Genomic DNA, 23417 nt, shown 5'->3' on the forward strand with positions numbered 1-23417 from the left:
GTCATTGAGGCTATCTTGTCCCTGTAGAAAAACCAAAAGAATCTACAGATGAAGTATTCGAATGAATAAAAGTGGTTAGCAAGTATACTGCAAACAAAATCAATATACAAAATCAATTGCATTTCTGTACTCTGCTACAACTATTTAGAAAAGGCAATGAGATACCATTTATAATATTATCACAGTTATAAAGTACCTAGGAATAACTCTAGCAAGAATAGGCAACAACTATATGGAGAAAATTATAGAACAAAGACACTTAAGAAAAACTAAAGGAATGGAGAAATAAATCTTATTTCAATAGAAAATTTCAATCTACAGAAGATGTGATTCTCCCCAAATTGTTTTAGAGATGTTATGACACTAAAATGAATTTCCTTCACCTCCCTCCCCCACATAGAACATGCGAGCTGATTCTTAACAGCAAATGGAAGAGTGAATTGGGGATTTTTGACCTACTAGATATTAAGACTCGCTATTATAAAACTCTACCAATTAAGACAGCATGGTACTGAGCAGAAATAAAAATAGATGATTGGAAGAGATTAGAGAAGCCAGGAGCACAGCCGTTACATTTATGGTAAAGAGGAATATATAAATATATATGTATATGTTTTGGGGGTCAACCTTTAAGTTCTCTTAGCAAATTATAGTTATACATTGCAGTGTTATCAACTAGTCACCATGCTATACATTAGAACCTCAGAACTTATTCATCGTACAGCTTAAAGTTTGTAGACTTTATTTTTTTAGAGCAGTTTTATGTTCACAACAACATTGAGTGAAAGGTACAGGGATTTCCCATGTACCCCCTGTTCCCACATATGTATAGCCTCCACCATTATCAACTACTCAGCAGAGAAGTATATTTGTTACAATTGATGAATCTACATTTACACTTCATTAGCACCCAAAGTCCATAGTTTACATTAGGATTCACGCTTGGTGTTGTATGTTCTATGGGTTTTGACTAATGACATTATCCACCATTATGGTATCACTTAGTTGGAATCAAAGAGTATGTAGCTTTTCAGATTGGCTTCTTTCACTTAGTAATAAGCATTTAAAGTTCTTGCGTATCTTTTCATGGGTTGATGGCTTATTTCTTTTTAGTGCTGAATAATATTCCATTATCTGGATGCACCAGTTTGTTTACCCATTCATCTACCGAAGGGCATCTTGGTGGCTTCCAAGTTTTGGCAATTATGAATAAAGCTGCTATGAAACATCTGTGTCCAGGTTTTTGATGTGGACATAATTTTTCAACTCCTTTGTGTAAATACCAAGGAGTCCGATTGCTGGATCGTATAGTAAGAGTATGTTTAGTTTTGTAAGACACTGCCAAACTCTCTTCCAGAATGGCTGTACTATTTTGCATTCCCACCAGCAATGAATGAGCGTTCCTATTACTTCACATTCTTGCAAGTATTTGGGGCTGTCAGTGTTTGGATTTTCATTTTTCTAATAGGTAGGAGCATTGTCTTTAATTGGCGGGGGGAGGGGGGGAATAAAGGAAGTAACTCAGATATTCATTAATATCAATAGAATGATCTTGATTAAGCATGGTCAGTCCCTGAACTAGTGTCCTCCCGGACTGGGGAGTGCAGCGCGGGGCGGGGACTCGCAGAGAGGAGAACAGCGCATCAACCCCAGCGGGAGGCGCGCGGGTCTCGGGATGCGGAAGGTGGGCCGGCGCCGCGCTCCTCTCCGCCCCCGCGAGCGAGACGGTCACGTGCAGCGGAGGGGCTGACCTCCGCGGGCGGGCCTGGGAGGGGCGCCGCGCCGGTGGTTCAGGGTCGCCCGAGGCCAGGCGCGAGGCGGGCACTCGCGCAGCGCGGGGCGGAGTGCGAGCCGGGGCCGGAACCGCCGCGGGTGGGGAAGGGCGGGGAGGAGCCTGGGAGCGCGCCGGCCGCCGCAGGGGGTGGGGCGGGGCGGAGCCGCGGCGCGCGCGCCCGTCGGAGGGGGAGGGACAGAGCAGCCATTGGGCGCGCTCAGGGTGGCCGCTGCGAGCGTGGGGCGAGCGTGGACCGCGGCGCGGCGGTGCGACTCCTTTCCCGGCCCTTCTCCCCGCCCCAGGCGAGGGCACCGTGTGGCGGCGGCGGGGCCGGCGAGGCCGGAGGAGGCGGCTGTGCCCGGGCATGGTGGTCTGGGGCAACGCGGAAGGTGAGCGACCCCCGGGCCGGCGGTGGGGGTGGGGGTGGGGGCGGGGTGGGACTGGCCTCGCGTCGCCGGGCGGCGGCCCAAGCGCGGGCGGCCTGAGGCGGGGCGGGGGCGGCGCGCCGGCCCGGCCCCCGCTGCCCTTGGTCTCGCGGCCTGGGCGGCCCGCGAGAAAAAAAAAAAAGAACTTAAAAATTGAGAGTTGCATATATAATAAAATGGCATGAAACTATACACAAGCATTATCCCAAAACCAGTTTGCTGGTTTTGATACTGTAATATAGTTAGGTAAGATGTAACCATTGGAGGAAACTGGATGAAGCATACATAGGACTTCTCTGTACTATTTTTGCAACTTCTTTTTTACCTCTGATTTTTTCAAAATGAAAACAAACGTCAACAATTTTAGTGCTGTTTTCTTGTAGATGAAATAGTGTCCCGCCATGAAAGCAATGAATTACTGATAAAAACCGAGGGCTACATCTCAAAAACATCATATTGAATAAAAAAGCAAATAGCATAAAAAGATATAGTATAAAGCTCAGAACGTACAACCTAAACAATATATTATTTAGAGATATGGCTATGAGAAAATTAACAAGAAAAGCAAGTGAATGATAAGACACAAACTTGAAGATAATGTTTATCTCAAAGGACTAATGGAGGGTATGTGACCAAGAAAAGGGATTCAGGGTCCTCAAAGGTGATTGTAATGTTCTTTTCCTTAAATTTTTATTAATCACTATTTTATAACAACTCTGAAGTCTTAAAAATGTATAAACCTGATCTTTAGCATTTAATAATCACCTTTATTGAAAAGAGTAAAATTAAGTGAAAGGTGAATAAAATTCAGCAACATTAAACATGTTTGATAGAGCATATAATTATAAGAGCATCTAAGAGAAGATTGGGTTCTAGTTTAAATTCTGGTCTGACTAATTTGGGGTTAGTAGGTTTTGGTCAGTGGTTTTTGAAGGGCGGTCCCTGGGCCAGCAGCATTAGTACCACTTAGATATTTGTTAGAAACGTAAATTCTCAGACCTTACCCCAGACCTACGCTCTTGGGGAAGAGCCCAGCACTCTCTATTTTAACACAAACCCTCCAGGAGGTTCTGATGTGCACAGACTTTTGAGAGTCACCAGGAAGTTCAACTTTCTCACCCATAAAATTAGAAGATAAAACTAGATCAGTGTTTCCCATAGTGTGGCAGATGTAGTACTGATCATGTGCAAGATGTTTTTAAGTGATAGACACATCACCATTTAAACTTTTATTTATTGTAATGTTTGTTAGACTAGGACAGATAGCTTACCAAACCCGTAAGTTCACTGATGTTGTGTCATACATTGCTAAGTTAAAAAGAAAAGAAAGGAAAGGAATCAACTTAATGTCAATATAAATAATAAGGCAAAATAGTAAGGTATGTATAGCAGAAAGTAACACAGCACTGTAAATCAACTATACTCCAATAAAAATTTAAAAAGTAAGGTGATATGAGAATATCACAAAATTCCTGGGGTTAGTTCTTAGATATTAAAGTTTCGGTAGTCCTGAAGAGGATCAATCTTGAAAATATTTTCCATTCTAAAATTCTGAGACTTCATGTGTTTGCTTTTCTTACAGATCTGCCTCCTTAATTTTGCTTTTTAAAATTCAAGCTAATACGTTAAAAATTTAGTCCACACAGCTTGTGTTGGGAGAGGAATGGCCTGTTACTGTGCTTTTGTATTGGGGGATACTTATCTGAGATTGAAAATTTAACCATAGTTAATGGAAAGTGTGGATAATTCACATGCGAATCATTAAAATTAAATATATTAAGGAGAAATCTGTTTTGAAAACATGATTTAATTTTAGAAGCACTTTCTTTCACTACGTGTAGTATTTATAGTGGAATAGGCAGATGGTTTTATGTAAGGAAATGAAGTGAGGTTTGTGGACAGTAAGAAACATATTTTGATAATTAGGGATTTAGACTTTGAAAAGTCTATACAAGTTATAAACAGCTACAACATGACCGGCCCTTTTGTTAAAAAGTAAATTTATTTATTTATTTATCTTTGGCTGCGTTGGGTCTTTGTTGCTGTGTGTGGGCTTTCTCTAGTTGCGGCGAGCGGGGACTACTCTTCATTGCGGTGCGTGGGCTCTAGGCGCGCGGGCTTCAGTAGTTGCGGCACTTGGGCTCAGTAGTTGTGGCTCGTGGGCTTAGTTGCTCCGCAGCATGTGAGATCTTCCTGGACCAGGGCTCGAACCCGTGTCCCCTGCATTGGCAAGTGGATTCTATACCACTGCGCCACCAGGAAAGCCCATGACTGGCCTTTTTAACTGGCATTTTAAATAGCTTTTTGGAGATGTAGTTCACATACAGTTCACCCACTTAAAGTGTACAATTCAGAGGTTGTGTATAGCCAGAGAGTTGTGCAGCCATCACCGTGCACAATTCTAGAACATTTCATTACCCCAGAAAGCAACCCTATATCCATTAGCAATTATTCTCCATTCCCTCTACACTCTCAACCCTAGGCAACCACTTATCTACATCTTATTTCTATGGATTTGCCTATTCTGGGCATTTCATATAAATAGAATTTATATTTCATATAAACATAGTGATATGTAGCCTCTTGTGACTGGCTTCCTTAATATAATATTTTCAAGGTTCATCCGTATTGTAGCATGTATCAGTACTTTATTCCTTCTTATTGCTGAATAGTATTCTGTTCTATTGATATTATATGTCACTTGATGGACATTTGGGTTGTTTGCACTTCTTGTCTTTTATGAATAATGTTGCCTGTATGAACATTCATGTACAAGGGTTTGTGTGAAAGTATGTTTTAATTTCTGTTTTATACCTCGGAGTGGGATTTCTGGGTCAGATGATGACTGTGTTTAACATTGTAAGGAACTGACTGGATCTAAAATGCATTCTCATTTAAAGCAAAATTACAAGTTTGCTGAAAACTTAAATACATTTCTGTTCTAATTTATAATAAGGTACCAATTTTGTTTGTCAATGGTTTTATTACAGAATATCTCTCTCAAATGATATTTGGCAAAAATCATCATTAAAATACATGTTTTTGAAAACAGCAGCTTAACAAACGGCTGTTCTACATCACAGTTTATCATCATTTATCAAAATTGTCACATCTTCTGTGACATGGTTCTTTCTCTGCATATTTTATCGCTGCCTGTGTCATTTAGCATTTAGGGGGAAAAAATGTCATGGAATCTGCTTCCTGAGCTGATGATTGAATTCAGATTGTTTTGGTTGACTTTTACAAATAAATTACATGTTAAGAAACTGATGGTAGTTTTTTTTCTAAAATTCTCGTTTCAGCAATAATAAAAATCATACTTCTAAAATAAAAACATAACATCTTGTAGTCTAGCTGCATCTGACACTTGATATTTTGCTGTGTTGCCCTATTAATATTTTGAAGTTACAAGGAGAGATACTTTTTTGTGTAATGAGAATTTATGTTCAGTAAATTGTTAATATTTGACTTTGCCTTACTTTCTTCTAATGCTTTCCTAAAGGCTTATGTACTAAATTACCTACCTTTAGATTTCTTTTTAGGAAAGGTGTTCAAGATATTTCTTTTTCATACCTACTTGTGAAATGAGGTTTTTAGCACCTCCTTGTTATGAAGGAATATTTCTGAAAAAAATAAGATAAACAACTAAATGCAGTGAATAACTGAAGTAATAGAGAAGTGGTAGTATAGAAAAAAGATGCTCCTCAGGGAAGAGAAAGAAAAAATACCAGTTGGACTTGAATGGATAAGATTTATTTAAAGCCTTTCATTGCTGCATGGAGGATAAACAAAAAGAGTAGTAAGGCAGCATGAGGCATTCAGTGTCCTTGTAAAGAAGACAAGAAATATCCTTAATCTCTGAATCTATAACTATATGATTCTACACATAGATCAGCTAAAATCATCCTTTGTTTTATTTCTAGTAGGGATAAGCTGTTGTATGCACAATATTGTAATGGATGTTTGTAGTGAAGACTTGAAGCATTTGGATCATTTGGGAAGTAGACTCAGACAGGGTTTAGTGTGTAGAATACTTGTACGCATGTGGCCTTGGGAACAACATAGTGGGAGGGAGGCAGAGGCGTCAGGATTGGGCAGAAGCTTACGTCAAAGTGTCTCCTTGGCCAGCCTTCCAAGAGAGGTTTGTTGATAGCTTGGATGTGGGGTATGACAGAAAGAGGTGTCAGGATGATTTCAAGGATTTCAGCCTAACTAACTAGAAGGACGAAGTTGTCATCAACTTCATCCTTTGAAAGGAGGTTTGGTGGAGAAGATCTGGAGTTAGTTGGGCCTGTTAAACGTTCGAGATCTGTAAAACATCTATTGGCAGAGGATGAGTTGGTGAGTCCATATGTGAAACTGGAGCCCAGGAAAGAGGTCTGCAGTATATATAAATATGGGGGTGGTCAGCATAGGATAGATGCTAATTAGACCAGGAGACTAGCTGAGACCACCGAGTGAGCATGTGTAGACTGACTTGAGGATGAGACAGGGCTGAGTCCTGGGACACTTCAGCGCTTAGAAATTGGGGCAAATAGGGGAAACCAGCGGAGGAGACTGGGATGGAGCCCCAGGACCCAGCACACTGCTTAACAGCAGTGGGTAGTAGATGTTTATTTAGTGGATAAATGTCCAAAGGGGAGGGAAAATAACATAGGACAATGATGACTTTTATTTCTCCAGGTAGAATAAATTAAAAGGTGAAAAATAGGATCAACTGTTATCTATCTCATCGGTGAATGGGTGGGGAGTGAGTCATGGAAATTAGAATAAAAATAGATGTGTTCTTTTCTATAAAAATAGATGTGTATACATATAAAATAGGAACCGTTCCTTTTAATAAACTGAAGTATTTTTAATGCAGTTACTTTCTTTTAATCTTTATGGTACCTATTGTGCTTGTGTGGCTAATTCTTCGAGAAACTGTATAAAAATGTCCCTTGTGTATAGAGATGAATCCAGTTCTTCAGATTGATTATTTCTGTTGTTTGTGAATATGCTTTAAAGTAGCACATTAAGTAGTTGAAACTCATTTGAGAAATTATCCTATATTTGTATCTCTCTTCTTTGTACTAAATGACAGAAGCATTTCATTTATATATTTGCTTCCATATATTTGATAATTTACAGTAGAATTTTCAGTGTTCTTCATGGTTAAAATTGGTACTAAAGGTGATTTGGAAATTGTGTTGAGCATGTATCTTGCTAAACTATAGAAGACAGACATTTTCTTCAAGGATTTTATATTCTAGGTGAAAAAGTTAAAACATTTATGGAAAGGTACATAAACAATTTTCTTGGGAAAATATACAGTTATGTCATTGAAACTCTGAGTCCTGTCTTACACTGAGCGGGACATTTATTAAAGAATAGACTGAAAGTAGAAATATCTGTAAGCTTGAATTTTGACAGAATGAAAGAAGAATACAAAAATCAAGCTCACAAACTCAGCTGCCTTGATGTGGATGAAGCTTCTGTAAACAGACAGCTACTGTCCTTGAATAATAGTTCACATATCTTTTAAAGTGAATTAAGCTTTGGTTGTATTGGACCTGACCTGTCGGTGAGAAGGAGATGGCTGAGTCCAGGGAGGCGTGTGAGCTTTCTCAAGACAGACTAGAGTCGCTGGTGACTGAGACAAGTAGTGAAACGTTATTTCAAGGGTTGAAATGTGAATAGGAACCAGTGATTTAACAATGCTCATCTCTAACTTTAAGCCTTTTCTTGAGCCAGAAACCTTGGTTTTTTATGAGAGTTTGAGATTCCCTGAAGATACAACCTAGGTTGGACAGTTACCCAGATCTATTATATATTTAAGCTCAGGAAAGTTATGTGAACTGTGTTACTGCTTCTTGTTTTTGTGAATTTTTGGTCCAGGCTTTCAGAAAGACCTGAGCTGAACTCTAGGACAAAGCTTGTGGTGACCACCATTGCTGTTTCAAGCCACTGTCCTCTGTGTTTCTTTCTGTCATTCAGGAATTTTGTTGTCATAGCTCCTCTGTTACTGACTTGTGTGTGTGTGTGTGTGTGTAGGGGGTGTCCTTCATTTGTAAATTCTGTAATCTTTGGACCTTGGATGGAGATGGTAAATACAGAAGTCTTAGAATAGAATTGGTCCCAAACTATTTTGAGAGAAAACACAAAGCATATTAAAACTTACATTTTCAATTAAAGCATAGGGAAACCATTCACAAAAAGGGTGCAGAAGTTGATGCTGTTGTTTATTGTGTTATATGCTGGTTATAGGCCTTCATTTTACGGTTATTTCTCTGAAATGCAGTAAAAAAAAACCCCAAAACCAAAAAACAATGCCTAGCACCATAGCAGCCCGTATGAAATGAGGCATATGCTGTTTCTAAGACTCACAGCATGTTTTTCTGATACTGTGTTTGTCCATAAACATGTTGATGGTAGGTGCTGTCTGAGGCAGGGGCGGTTTTCCTATGGAAATCCTCTCTTGAACATACTGGTTTCTGATTCCCCTTGAGGAAGAATGAAGCTCCTTTTTGCTTCCTTAGCAAATTTGATACTTCAAGTATTAATAACATAGCCAGTGGTTGATATGTATCTTGATGACTTACAGGTCATCATGATGGCTGCTCTGTCATAAGTTGCTGTGGTTTCAGAGTACGTTAGAACTCTACGCAGCGTTTTGAGGTGGGAGGGAGCTGAGGTGTAATGAAAGAGAAATTCCCTGCACAGCAGTGGTGATGCCTTAATGATAAAATCATCTTGCTCGGTCTCAAAATCACTGGGTCTGCCAGCAACAGCATTAGATGTGAAGTCTGACCTGGGCTTACATTTTGATTTTGCCACTAAAAGCGTTATGACTTTGCCCTCAGCACTTCTGCGAGTCTAGAGGAATGTTAATTACTAAATTAAAACAAATGTATGAGATCCTTTTGATGGAGTAGAGTGTAATATCTGCTGAGTGCCCCAATATACATTCAGCCCTCTAGAGGAGAAGACTTATAAGTGGTAAAGAGTAGGCTGCTTTTGGAGAAGGAAGCGTGAGGTGAGATGGCAAATTTGGGAATACGTTTTCTAAGGAAGACCTTGGAGGAGGCCATCATTCTGTAAACCTGAACTTGAGATACAGCAGTGTCCGTTTTGGGGATAGGAGGTCTCTGGGGCATTTATGATTGGGAGTGTGTGAAAATACTGATTCAGAGCCACGAGACCCTGTGACATTGGCTGCATCTAACCCAGGTCGTTCTCATTTAGGGCCCCAGACTAGGGAAGCTACAGTTATCTTCTGAAAGATAGTAAAAAAGATGATCTTGCTGCTCTTAAAGTGAAAGAATCCAAATTTTGGTGAAGAAATGTTTTAGGGACAGGATTGCCCCCATGTTTTTAATATCACTCTTGACTGTTTATTTCGCTTCTTATTTGGGGAAAAGGATATGGAAGTTCAGGTTGGGAAAATTACTTGGAAGAGTTTCTTAAGAATAACCTCATTAGATAGTTTGTGTGTAGATGTGAGAATAGAGTTTTCTTAGAAACAAATGATTTTTTTTATAGTTCAAATATTTTATTTTCCTTAAAGATAGGAGTAGATTTTATAGTTTGAGACTCTTGCTATTATTTAAGCAATAACCAATAAATGTGAGTAAGTAGCAATTATTTAGGAAGAATGATATAATGATGAACTATTGGAAAATATAAAAACTATAGATAGCATTGTGGAATTGGAAGGGACTTATCACCTGATTTGATAGACAGTTTCTCTCAGTATTCAGCCTCCTCACTGTAAAATGGTAAAAATATTAGTTGATCCAGAGTTATTTTAAGGAATAAAAGAGAATTTATTCATTCAACAATTATTTATTAAGTGCTTACTAGGTGCTGAGGCACATGCAGGTTCAGAGGATGTGTCTGTGTATTAGAAAGAAGAAAATCCTGGCCTTCATGGATTTTACTGACTAAGAGGCAAGAGGCTTTACCCAGCGATGACAAACGTGATGAGGGCTTCCAGTGTGCTCCCTGCAGTGGTGTTTTAGACTGAACACAGTGCCTGATAGTTGTGGTAGAAGAAGACTAGCACCAATGTGTCTTGGATGCAAAGTACACCCATTATCTCATTTAAATCTCACACCAGTTCTATAAACTAGGTCTAGTTTCCCCCCTTTTACAGCTGAGCAATGTTGTGTTCTTTTAGGTCTGTGATCAGATCATGGTTATTAAATAAATTAATGAGTAAACTTGGACCTAAAGTGTGGTCCAAGGTCTTCAGCCAGATAGTGGCAGAGCTGGCACTAGAACTGGTTTTGACTCAAGCTCAGGGCTCCTTTCATTGTACCACATTGCCCCTCAGAGCGTGCATGGGCAAATAATCGTATGTACCATGGTAGATAGGAAGAGTGCACAGTTTCAGAGATCCCATACTTGCCAATATGAAAATCATTTCACACAGTACAAATAATAACAGTGAAATCAGGGCTGCTGGCATCCTCAGTTTTAATTCCCATCGCTAGTTACATTCAGTTATCCAGTGAGATGGACTTTGAGCTGTGGATTTAGTGTATTAAGTAATAGGATCCAACTCGAAGTTTTCTCTGGCAAGCTATTGGCTGTGAAGTAAATTCAAGGCTATTCATCCAAAACGTAAGGTGTCCTGAAGTAGATGTATATGTCATCTTGTCTAATGGGTGGGTTGTGTGAGAGATTTTTCTTTCCAAATTGAGTCATTGGAGACCATTGCTCCTATTACTGCCTTTGAAGTCCTGCAGCTGGTGAACCTTTGGTAGTTGAGATTTCTTTCTCAAAAAACAAAAACCAAAAACATGTATTATAAGTACTTGTAGTCTAGTTGTGTGTGGGTTACGTGTCTTAATTAGTAAAGTTCTAGTGAATGTCTTGGGATTTTATAAAAACTTCAGTAATAACAACTAAAAATGAACATTTCTGATCCTTTCTCGTGACCCCATAATCAAATCCAAGTCAGTTTCTACTCTCTGCCTGCTATCCTCCAACTCTGAACCATCTTGAAAATACTTGTTTTTTCTAAACATTGTTAGTTTAGGGAGTTACTTGGAGTGAGAGAGTCTCTTTCCTTTGGCTTCCTTTGGGTCAGCAAAGCAGAGGAGTTAGTTTTGGAGGGTTCTCCTTCTATGCATCATCAGTTTTAGTCCTTGGCAACGTCTCTAGTCCCAAAGAAATGATGTGGGACTCCCCACGTCTTCCAGAATTTTTAGAAGGCATGTGATGTATTAACAGTACCTGTGTCTCTTCTGTAATTCATTTGGGCTCTGCAAAATGCCAAAGTGTGTCTAATAGAGCAGGACAAGACATGTGCCTATTTTCTTAAAAGTCAACCTTAATTTCGTGTCACTCCAGTCTGCCGCTGGTCTACCCGATAATTAGGATTTTAAGGCTTATGAGTAGTTAGGGGCGCTCCTAGTCCAGAAAGGAGATGCAACTGAAAATATGACATATATTGGCACTACCACTGCAGTGCTTTGGGTTTAAATATTCATCAGACAAAACTAAACTCTATGAAATGAATGCCAGGATAGACCAGTCTCATCCTGATTTCCTGTCTGGAGTCTATTGCTATAAAAGGTGTATATGTTTACAATTCCTGCCCCTAATAGTCCCTTGCTTCTGTAGAGCAGTGTTTCTTTCCCAAGCACTTAAATATGTTTGATTTTACCCTTGCACCTGTCTTTTAAGGCAGACACACTCAAGTTGACACACAGTTTTTCTCATGACAAGGACCAGTTGTGATTTATGGCCATTTACAGGATGTCAGTGATGTGGAGAGGGTACATTTTGAGCGAACAAGGCTATATATGTATATCCTTTCACTTGGCAATAAAGAACATGGTAAAAAGCTGTTTTCTTCTCAGTGAAGAGCCCTTAGGCTAACTTCCTATAATGTTCACCTAATGTGTTACTATGTTCAAGTCACCTTAACAAATATTTCTTGAGTGCCTGCCTCCTGCAAGGTATTCCACTGGCTGAAGTGAAAGTTTCTGTGAGAAGCCTGATGTATAGAATTTGGAAGTAAAAAAATGCAGTGTTAGTGTGGGTCTTTACTGCTTTAGTGGAAAAGAAAGTGTTATGAGGTAACCTGTCTTTTCCTTTATGAATTTGGCTTGTTTAGTAAGAAACATATTAACCAAAGATGAAAGGTAGATTCAGAAACATTTATTCACTTTTAATATGAGTAGAAACTTTTATTTTCACCAGAAATTCCTAAACACCTTGATGATAATAAAGTACAACCCTGATTTTGGCTTTTAGGGCCATGGATAAAAGATTTGTAGACTTACTGAAGAGTAGATTCTATGAAAGCACAGACTCCTGATAAACGCTGAGTGCCCTGTAGTCCTCTAGATCAGCGGTCCCTAACCTTTTTGGCACCAGGGACCAGTTTCGTGGAAGACAGTTTTTCCACGGACGGGGGGTTGGGGGTATGGTTCAGGTGGTAATGTGAGTGATGGGAAGCGGCAGATGAAGCTTCGCTGGCTCCCCGCCACTCACCTCTTGCTGTGCGGCCAGGTTCCTGGGGGGTTGGGGACCTCTGCTCTAAATAACTGTCCTAAAAGTGGAAGAACCAGTCTTTTTGTTGGTGAGGACCCAGTGGCCTCCATCATTGTAACTACTGTGATATAACCTGTAGTGTGTGATTGAGAAATAATTTAATACTGTTGACAGGGGTATTTGTTGCTTATTTTGTACATTTGCAAGCAGTTCTTTCTTCCTCATGATACTCCTTGCATTAATAGTTGAGCGAAATGACATGATGAGTCAATAAGACTGCTTTCCCTGTGACCAGAGTGGTCAGGACAAGTCAAGGTCTAATCAGACATTTTCATTTCATTAAGTTGGACTTTTGCCAGAGCCTTTTGGAAGCCAGCATAACACTTGTTCTTGCAGGTCACTGGCCCAGACACAGTCACATGATTACACCTCCATGCGAGAATGTCTGGGAAATGTTGTTTTATAGTCTTGTTTCGGAATAAAAATCAGGGTTCTGACGTTAAGAAAAAGGCTACTGCTGAGCTACCCCAATTCTTTTCCCTACCTCCGATTTCTTCCTGATACTTAGATGGAAGATCTGGCTGTATTCCTTTTCTTGAACTCTGTGTGGCATACTTGGGTACTTCATGTCCTAGTCTTTCAACCTGAGAGGAGGATCCTTCAAGTTTTTGCAGCTTTCAGCTCCATGAGCTCAGTAGGAGTATCCTTGAAGCAAAATAAGAACAGGGTGTTGCATGCTCGTTTTTTTTTTTTTTTTAATTTCAGATTTTAATGATCAATTTTAGTTATCTATGCAAAGTGATTCATGCAGATCATAAAATTCTTAGAGGAAAAGGAACCCTGGGACAGAAGACATGGGTCCACTGAGGGCGGTAGTCATGGTTTGCAAATAAAAATTGTGACTGCAGCCAGAAGAAGGAACAGTGGGTGCTGAGAAAGGAAATGACAGATAACCATTCCTAGAGGGTTTATTTGGCTTTTTAGAAATAAGTAAACGAAAAGTTCCCTCTAGTTTGCTGCTTTGAGTCTTCCCTTTGAACACATCATCTAGGCAGAGTTGACATAGATGGTTCTTTTAATTTAAAATCTCTGTAGTCTTCAAACAAGGAGGCCCCATGCAGGCAGTCTCATAGATGGTTGTGCATGAATTACCCATCTGTCTTCAAGAAAGGGAGTTTCTGATTTCCTTCTAAGAAAAGGATTTGCAGGATGTGGTGGGAATGAGGTGAGTGAGGCCTTCAACTTCCATGCAGTTGCAGACATCTTGGAGGCAACTTGAACTCTTTGGATCATACTTTAATCCCTGATACCTAAGGATGGCGATCCTAATTTCAGCATCTGGGTGGTATTCATGAAAGACTTGTGGTTGAATAAGTTAGGAAGGATGCTCATATGAATAAACCTTATTATATGCCCCAGTTTCTGGGCAGCCTGCAGTACCGAGTTCTGACCTGGGATGAGGATGCCTTGTGTGGAGCTAGTGCCACTGCAGCTCTTAAGTCTCATCCAAGATGGTTATTTTCCATGTGCTTCTGAGTAGCTGTTTCTTTGGCTTTCTAATAGCATGGATACTCAGCATAATCACAGACTCCTAGATATGGAAGTATCTGAATGATAATGTAGTGTAATCTCGAAAGAAATGAGATGAAAGAGGCCAAGTGACTTGCTTCAAGGTATCTGGTAGAAAAACTGGTGTTAGAACCTTGGTTCCGTGTTCTCAGTCCAGTGCTGTCTTTCAGCGCACTGAATTTCTCAGAGAAAATGAGACTAAATGCGGTGTTTTTCTGTGTCCTCCTTTGCTCCTGGTACTTAACAGACCTGGAATCTACTCATGTATGTGTCAGGTTTTAGATCAGCAATAGGCTCACTGATTATGGAAATAATTGGGGAGATGTGGTATGTGTGAAAGTTTCAGGTAAGCGAGGCAAGGGGTTGTTGTGGTGGATTGGGAGATGTTTGCCAGTTCAACTCACATTTGTGCAGTGCGTGATGGGACTTGGGGCTCTTCTTTCTGTAGCTTATTAACAGATAAGCTGTTTTGCTGCTGGAGCTGCTGAATCTACAATAGCATGAATCAGCAAGAAGGAGGTGTGATTAGTCACGTGGACTTAGGCCTTTCCCATTGCCAAGGCTTGATATATTCACATCTTCCACTTTTTTTTTTCCTTCCGGTTTTACTGAGATATAATTGACATACAGCACTGTAAAAGTTTAAGGTATATAGTGTAGTACTTTGACTTACATACATCATGAAATGATTATCACAGTAAGTTTAGTGACCATTCATCATCTCATATAGGTACAAAATTAAAGTAGAAAAAAAAGTGTTTTTTTCTTCTGTTTTTTCCTCTTTGTAGAGGCTCATCACATGGAATGATAACATGTTTAGTCTTCTGTGTTACACTTGGTTTAGTCCACGTAATTACATGTAATGTAAAATTACATACAGTGCAAATCAGTCAAGAGGCTATCTTTCCTTCCTCCATCTCTGAGACATGGGTGACCACAGGAGGCCACTCTGTTGACATTTCTTGCTCTTGTCGTGGCCCTGTTGCCAATCAGTCTAAAAAAATATTCTTCTGTGAATTTCTTGTGAAGTTATTTACATGAAAAGTTCTCTAAACGTATGTAATTCAAACTTGATTCTTTGTTTAATGCCAGTGTAATTTATATTGACTAGAAAGACAATTATATGAATTCTAGATTTTCCCGGGAAATCTATAACATGCAGATCTGAAGTTCATATGGGACCTCTGTCTCCTCGTGAGCCCTAGGTAAGGTACAGTGAGGATGGATAAAGGAAGGAGTGAGTGATGCTTCATTGAGGAAGGTGAGCAAGGTGGCCAGATAGGTTTGTTTCATGACAAAGAGTGTGATTTAAGCACTTACATTCTTTTGAAAACATCTCTTTTCACCATCTCCCTATCCTGATATCACAGGAAGAAGGAAAAAACCAAACAAACCTGTTGCCTCATTTCCTAAAGCAGTGATTCTCAAACTTTAATGAACATGCAGATCACCTTGCCTTTTAGAAGACTGCCGACTCTGATTTAATAGTGGTGGGGCAGTGGTTCTCAAAGTGGGTTCCTCAGAGCAGCAGCTCTGGTTCCGCCAGCCGTGTTAGAACTATAAATTCATGGACCTCGCCTGACCTGCTGAATTAAAATCTCAGAGGATCGGCCTCAGAAACTGCTTTTACACATTCACCAGGTGATTCTTGTGTACCTTGAACATTTGAGAATCACTGCCATTGAAGCTATTCTCTTGGGATTTTCCCAGGCCCCTGGTGTTTGCTACTCTGTGATTGGGCCTTGGTATTATTCCCTTGCTCTTTAGCAATTGAAACTTTTGGGCAGAGATGTTACTTGAGGCTCCTGACTGGATGTTAGTGTCCAGCAAGTTAACTGGCTCTATTAAAGTATGTTTCTTAGTCCTTCACCACTCTCTCTGTTATAACCCTGATACTTTGTAAAGCAAAGATGCCATTTCATGGAATCATGAACATCAGTACCATGGCTAGACACCATACATAACATGGCGATTGGGTAATACCTTAAAAGGTAGACTGAAAAAGAAACCGACGAAATAAAACACCCCAGAAGAAAATGCTCTTGTAGATTTTCAGGGGTTTTACATCTTAATATCAACTGAGTCCCAATTCACAGATAGCTTCAATCATATTAATAGCCAGTGGGCGTTGTTACCTAGGTTCTATGCCTGCTTGGTTCAGATGAGTGCAACCATGCTTAGCAGTGCCTTTACCAGTGTTGCCATTACTGGTGAAGGAAGACTATTTTATAATAGGGATTGGATTCTCTCAGAAGTCAGTTTTCTTAAGGTATTTGCAAAGGATGAATGTTACCTCCTACAGTGTTTCAAGAGCTCTCACTTTAATTTTCTGAAAGTTTTATTGATTTCTTCCAAAGGCTATAGCTGGAGAAATACGCACTGTATGTTTGTCAGATTGGTTACAGGGTCTCCAATATAGGTGGGCTGAGGCTGTGTTTGTGCTTTTCCTCTGGGAGGTTTTTCATCTTAGAGAAAGGATCCATGTGTTTTGTGAATCTCTATAAAGCAGTGAGAGGAGTTCAAAATGTATTAGAGTATTCGACAAGAGCTCCAAAGAGGGCTATTTGGGCACAAGGTCTAGATGCTAATGTATTATGTTCTTTGAAAACAGCTTAAATGTAAGTACATATAAGAACCCTAGTTAAGATTTAAGGGTAATGCTGTAAGATCTCTCATAAAGGATTCACAAAAAGTGCTGCAATTTTGTAACCTTTCCAGAAGCAATACAGTGTATGTTCACCCCTCATTTGCAACTTGAAGAAATTTATCCAGTTTATGCGGAAAATTGAAAAGAAGCAGATGCTTATTCCTAAGCTAGAGTTTTGAAGGCCAACAATTAAAATAAACACGTCTCTGCCAAAACTTGAACTAAATTAAAAAATTTAGCATATAAATTAAAGCTTAACTTAAAACTAAATTTATCAAGGAAATACATTTGTTTTGCATTACTGGTTTCAATGATTGTGAAAAGGCTTCATTTTTATGGAACACTGAAGATTTTTCAGAGTTTCCAACAATTTATTAGACAATTGCACCACTGAAAATGAGTTACGAGGGTCTGGCTTAAATGTATGAACTATTAGCACATCGTTGATGAGTTTAGAGAGAGATGTTAAAGCAGCCATTATCCTCCTGCAGGTTCATGTTCCTATTCCCAGGGGACTGTAAGAAACTGGTTTGTAGCCTGAAAACAGATAAAGCTATGGGCTGAGGATATACGTAGCATCTCTTCTCTCCTATTCGTTTGTTCTTTCTCTTGGGAATCTGAATTTTGGGAGATTGCTGATGAATTGCTGTCAGGCATGGGTACTCTTAGTTTATTGCCATAGAAGAAGAGAGAGATTACTTCCTTGTTTGCAGTACCTGTCTGCTCTAGTCCTGTCTGTACAGTGTTTCCGAATTAATATTTCCTAAACACCTACCTCATAACTTTTTTTCATTTACTAAATATTTATTTAGTTCTTGTTTTCCCAGCTTTCTTGAGGTATAATTGACAAATAAAATTGTATATATTTAAAGTGTACAAACTGATTTGATACACCTAGACATTGGGAAATACTTGTCCTGATGAAGTTAATTAACATTTTCATCACCTCACATAGTTCCCCTCTACCCCCATACCCTTGTGTTTGTTTTTTTTTTTTTTTTGGTGGTGAGAATGCTTAAAGTCTATTTCAGCAAATTTCAAGTATACAAGACAGTATTATTAACTACTGTAACCATGTTGTACATTGGATCCTCAGAACTTATTCATATTCTTCTTAAAACTGAAAGTTTGTACGTTTGACCAACGTTTTCCTGATTCCCTCATCTCCCAGACCCTGGCAAGGACCCTTCTATTCTGTTTCTGTTAGTTCAATTTTTTTTTTTTTTTTTAAAGATTGCACATGTAAGTGATACCATGTAGCATTTGTCTTTCTCAGTCTGACTTTTTCCATTTAACATAATGCCCTCCGAGTTCATTCATGTTGTCACAAATGACAGGATTTCCTTCTTTTTTATAGCTAAATAATATTCCATTGAATATATATACCACATATTCTTTCTTCGTTCATTGATGGACACAGGTTTCCTTATCTTGGCTATTGTCATAATGCTGCAATGAACATGGGAATGCAGATATCTCTTTGGGATACTGATTTCATTTCCTTTGGATATGTATCCAGAAGTGGGATTGCTGGATCATTCGGTAGTTCTATGTTTAACTTTTTGAGTAACCACCATACTGTTTTCCATAGTGACTGCACCAATTCGCATTCTCACCAACAGTGTACAAGGGTTCCCTTTATTCATATCCTCACCAAGATTTGTTATCTCTTGTCTTTTTTCATAATAAACATTATAATAGGTAGTGAGGTCATATCTCATTGTGGTTTTGATTTGCATTTCCCTGATGATTAGTGATGTTGAGCACCTTTTCATATATCCGTTGGTCATTTGTATGTCTTCTTTGGGGAACTGTCTATTCAGGTCCTCTGCCCACTGTTTAATTGGATTTTTTTTTTTAATTTTGCTATTGAGGCATATGAGTTCTTTGCATGCTTTGGATATTAATCCCTTATCTGATAGGTAGTTTGCAAATGTTTTCTCACATTCTATAGGTTGCCTTTTCATTTTGTTGGTTGTTTCCTTTGCTGTGCGGAAACTTTTTAGTTTGATGTAGTTCTACTTGTTTATTTTTACTTCTATTGCTTGTGCTTTTGGTGTCAAATCCAGAAAGATATGGCGAAGACCTATGTCAAATAGCTTATTACCACCTATGTTTTCTTCTAGAAGTTTTATGGTTTCAGGTCTTACATTTAAGTCCTTAATCCATTTCAAGTTAATTTTTGTCTATGGTATTCTTTCGCATGTGGGTATCAATTTTCCTAACACCAGTTATTGAATAGACTATCCTTTCCCCATTTTGTGTTTTGGGCACCATGGTCAAAGGTTAGTTGACTGCATATGCATCCCACATAACTATTTTCCTGAAAACTTTCATTTACTCCTGTTTGCTGTGCCAGGATGCATGGCCCTCAGTTTACTGTTCTATTTTCATTGATCCCTAATCATCACTCTGCTTCAGTCAGTCCAGTGATTTTCCTTCTTCCACCTCATCTCAGGTTCATGCAAAGTAGCTTCTTGGGCAGAGTTGCCTTTTCTTTCTAAACAGGTCCAGTCAGATCATCACATATGACTGCTTGTACATATAGAGGAAGGCAGACTATCAGGAGAAAACTATTTTAGGATTCTATGTTATAAACATTTCAACTAAAAAACTTTTAAATTTAACGAGTTCATGCTTCTTAAAAAGAAAATGCTGAACACAATTTAATCCTTTCTAGATAAATTAGAGTGACATTATACACAGTAAAAATAAGTTGCATTGTAGTGATTTCCACTAGACAGGTAATGTATTAAGGACTAGTTGTCTGATCCTACATTGAATAATACGTCTTGCAGCTGATATTTGTTTTTATAATGAATGCACACGTGTGTTGGTTTAAATTGCTGTGTTGAGATTAATGTTCTCAGAAATTATTTCTACATTACCAGGAAGTGGTGCATTTGAAGCCTCTCCTGTACCATCTTGAGATTAAAAAAAAAAAATAAGAACTTTCTTTTATTTCCATTACTTAAGTTTATTTAAACTTGTGTTTAAAAAACAAAATATCTTCTCAAATCCCCAGTCATATTTCCATGCAGCTTGGTTCTAAGAGTCCTGGAAACAAAGAACAGTATCAGTCCAGGACCTTTGCAGGAAATGTCCTCAAGATCACTAGTGCATCTTAGGATGTTAGCCCAAGGGCCAACTGGGATATCAGGCCACATTGAAGAGATACTTTAATTTGTAAGATTTGTTGTGACCGTCAGACAACATATGTCTTTTGACTCCATTAAGGAATGTGTGAAGGCACAGCACTACTAATGCTACATTAGCTATCTGTCTTTAACTTTCAAAAATAATTTGAAAGCATTTTTAATGCCATTTTTCAGACGGCGAAAAGAAGTGCAAAGAAGTTAACCTGGCCAAATATAAGTGAAGGAGACGTGATTTTAGCTCGAGAACAAATGCTTTGTCTCATTACTGTACTGCTTCACTATAACAATCAAGATGTGGAGATTTCTAAAATTTTCACCATGAATGTTAAGAAAACACTAGATTGCATGATGTGTTACAGAAACACCCACTAAAATCCACTGAAGTAAGAAGTTGTGAATTCTTTCTGTACTTTGATAAATTCCCCTTGGGAGCACACCGGTTTGGAATGAAGAACGCTTGGTTCTAGTCCTAACATCTCCATTCTGTGGGTCTCAGTTTTTAATATTAAAACTCTCCAAGGTCCCTTCTTAGTGCAGTGATACATGCCTATGGAATTGGGACTTTTTGCATGCTTTATGAAGTATTTTAGAGCCAGCTGGCCTGGCACTTTACACTGGAGGAAAAAGTTGCCATTAAGGTCTTAAATTTGTCCCGTGTAGTAAAGACTGAAGGTGAAGATGAGAAGTTTTGTTTTCTTAGGTTTTGTTGAAGCAGGCTGCTACTGACTGCTGCCCTGGGATGCTTGGGATTCGTCATAGGGCCCGAGGCTGTGCCTGCCGGTCTGGCAGTGGGCCATGCTGGCGAAGCACAGCACAGGGGCTGGTGTGCGCTGCCACGTGAAGTATTAGATAACTGCCCAGAAGAGCTGCCATACATGCAGAGGAGGGGGTATTCAGGGCTGCCCATGGTAGTCATAAAATGATAGATATGAATCTAATCTTAGAAAAGCGAGTTGAACTCCCTCACTTTTAGTTGGGGCTCAAGGAAGTGAGGAAAGTTGTGCAAGTTTGTACCTTTAGTGTGAAAGTTGAGGATGGAATTCGGGTCTCCTGACTACTTATCTAACTCACCACTTACACTCATTTATGCTAAATACCATGCCTCCTTTTGCTCCCACAGGAATATGGTCACTTGGTGAATTTATGTTCATTTATTTCATGTACAACCTGAAATGCCTCTTCTTGCTTATCAAATCAACATAAAGCACTTGAAAATTGGATTCAAGCTTAGACAACAGACACAGTGACGTATTAAGATCATTTTATGCCGTATCATGATGATTTTTAGGGAGTTAATTAATTTCCGCTCAAGGAAGCATAAACAGCAACTACATGCAGGTAAAAGACAATAGACAAAAAGGTAGCAGTAAATGGTTGCCCTTTGGGTTCCACAGGGCTTGTGTTAGATAAGGTCTTACTTTGCATAGTTATGATGCGGTAAAGAAGTATACTCCCCACTAGTAAATATTTCAGAGATGCTAAATTGGGAAACTGGCAAATTGCAGGTATGAATGGATGAGTACAATGTGCTCAATGAATAAGGAATCAGAAGGAATCAGAAGGAATCGAAAGAATGTAGGCACCTTAAATGTATTCAGGTACAAAGAAATCACCACAAACGAGACCATGATGGAGGAGAGGTACTGGCTTGTCAATAGATTTGGGTTTGCAGTTTGGAAACCACTCTGTAAACTCCACAAAAACTAATAATTGTGCTAATAACCTTGGTGTTGATAATCATAATCTGGGTATTCAGATTTACTGGCATGACATTATGCAAATCAGTTAACCTTTCTGAAAATCTCATTCCTCATCTGTGAAGGAGTTGGATTAGAATATATTTCCTGGCTTAAATAACCACTGTTGGACAAAGAATCTTGTAATTAGTATCTGCAGCTTTTCAGGAGGAAAAAAAATAACGATAATTGATAACTTCAATGAGTAACTTTATTTCTTTGAGTTATGGGATAGTCATGCTTTTTTCAGTCGTCATAGATACTCCCCATCGCTTAAGATTATAAATATATGAGGCTTGAACACACAAAGGAAACTTAGAGATAGTCCACCCCTACTCGAAATTTTATTCTTAAGGGTGGAGAGGCCTTGAATTACAAAGTGACTTGTCTAACTGGTTAATGGTGAAGCCCAAAGGAGTAACAAGGCTTCACAGTTCTCCACACACAGGGCCCTTTTCTCCTATAGGAAAAGGGGTAAATAGGTTTTCTTTCTCATGCCAATTCAGGTTGATTAGTAAGGCCTGGCTGTTGAGAAAGACTGTGGAACTGAGAGCCAGGTACTATAGAAAAGACTAATGTTATTGATTAGGACTGTTTGCTATATAAACAGAACAGGGAAGTCACCTATATGTTTGCCACCTCCTCTCAAAGCTATGGTTTACACATGTTCCTTGAGGTTAAACTTTGAATATTTCTTCTGCCTTGCTTTTTAACAACCATCACTCACAATATTAATTAATGTTGTCTAAGGTATTTCACTCTAAGAGACGGCCTATGTCTCAGTGGACCAAACTTGGATTTGGTCATTAGGAAATACGTCATTCTCAGTGCTTGGATCCTCATTGGGTTTTCTTGAGCTGTTTCTCATTTCTGACTCTGCTAAATGTTTTAGACTTCTCCATTAGCATCATGTGGCCTGTCTGACTAGGATTTCAAGCTGCCAGGGCAGGACCACAGCTCTGAGTACAGGCTGGCTGTAGTTTTGTCCCTGATTATAAGACCATGGAATACAGTAGGAGAGGAGCGGCAGATACCTTGTCCTTTGTGGTTCCGACAACTTAAGTGCAATTCTTGGCAGCCTAGTTTTAGACTCTGATATGGGCCTTTTCTCGTATGATGTTGCAGGAAGCTTTCTCTTGCTGCTGACATGTTCTGGCTCCTTGGTTTACTCAGAGGAGTGGTGAAGGAGACATACCTCAAGCCAGGAGCCGCTATGTTGGCCCTTATGCTCTACTTTCTATAACTTTGCAGGATTTTGGAAGAAAATGAGAATATACTCTGGAACTGGAGATACATATACCCACACGTAGATTCATATATATATATATTTTCACTTCTTCAGGTCTTTGTCCTCATTCCTATCATCTGGAATTGTTTTGAAAGAAAAACGCATATTACCCTCATAAGGAACTAGAGTTTAACTTCGGAAACTTATAACACATTTCTAAAAGACACAAAGTGTTCTCTCTTTTTAGAACTGTTCAAGTGCAAGTCAGATTTGAGTTCAAATGGAATGAAATGCCTGTTTATTTCTGGAAGCAAGTTTAGTTCTTTTCTAGTCCAGATTCTTTGTTTTACAGATGAAAAAATGGAAATCCAGGGTCTAGGAGGGTTAAGTGATAT

The 23417-nt window shown here is 39.2% G+C and overlaps 1 protein-coding gene across 1 annotated transcript in view; it reads left to right on the plus strand.

The window, feature by feature from the left end:
• Positions 1-1083: 1083 nt before the first annotated feature.
• The window catches only part of LOC309653773 (ELKS/Rab6-interacting/CAST family member 1-like), a 182124-nt gene continuing 159790 nt past the window's right edge, over positions 1084-23417 (plus strand). Inside the window, 1 exon segment of the mRNA XM_082478558.1 lies at positions 1084-2163. Within this exon segment, the coding sequence (XP_082334684.1) occupies positions 2139-2163 (25 nt within the window). The 5' untranslated portion in view covers positions 1084-2138.

Source organism: Balaenoptera physalus, assembly GCF_965194825.1.
Source record: "Balaenoptera physalus genome assembly, contig: HAP1_SCAFFOLD_1150, whole genome shotgun sequence".
Classification (NCBI taxonomy): domain Eukaryota; kingdom Metazoa; phylum Chordata; class Mammalia; order Artiodactyla; family Balaenopteridae; genus Balaenoptera; species Balaenoptera physalus.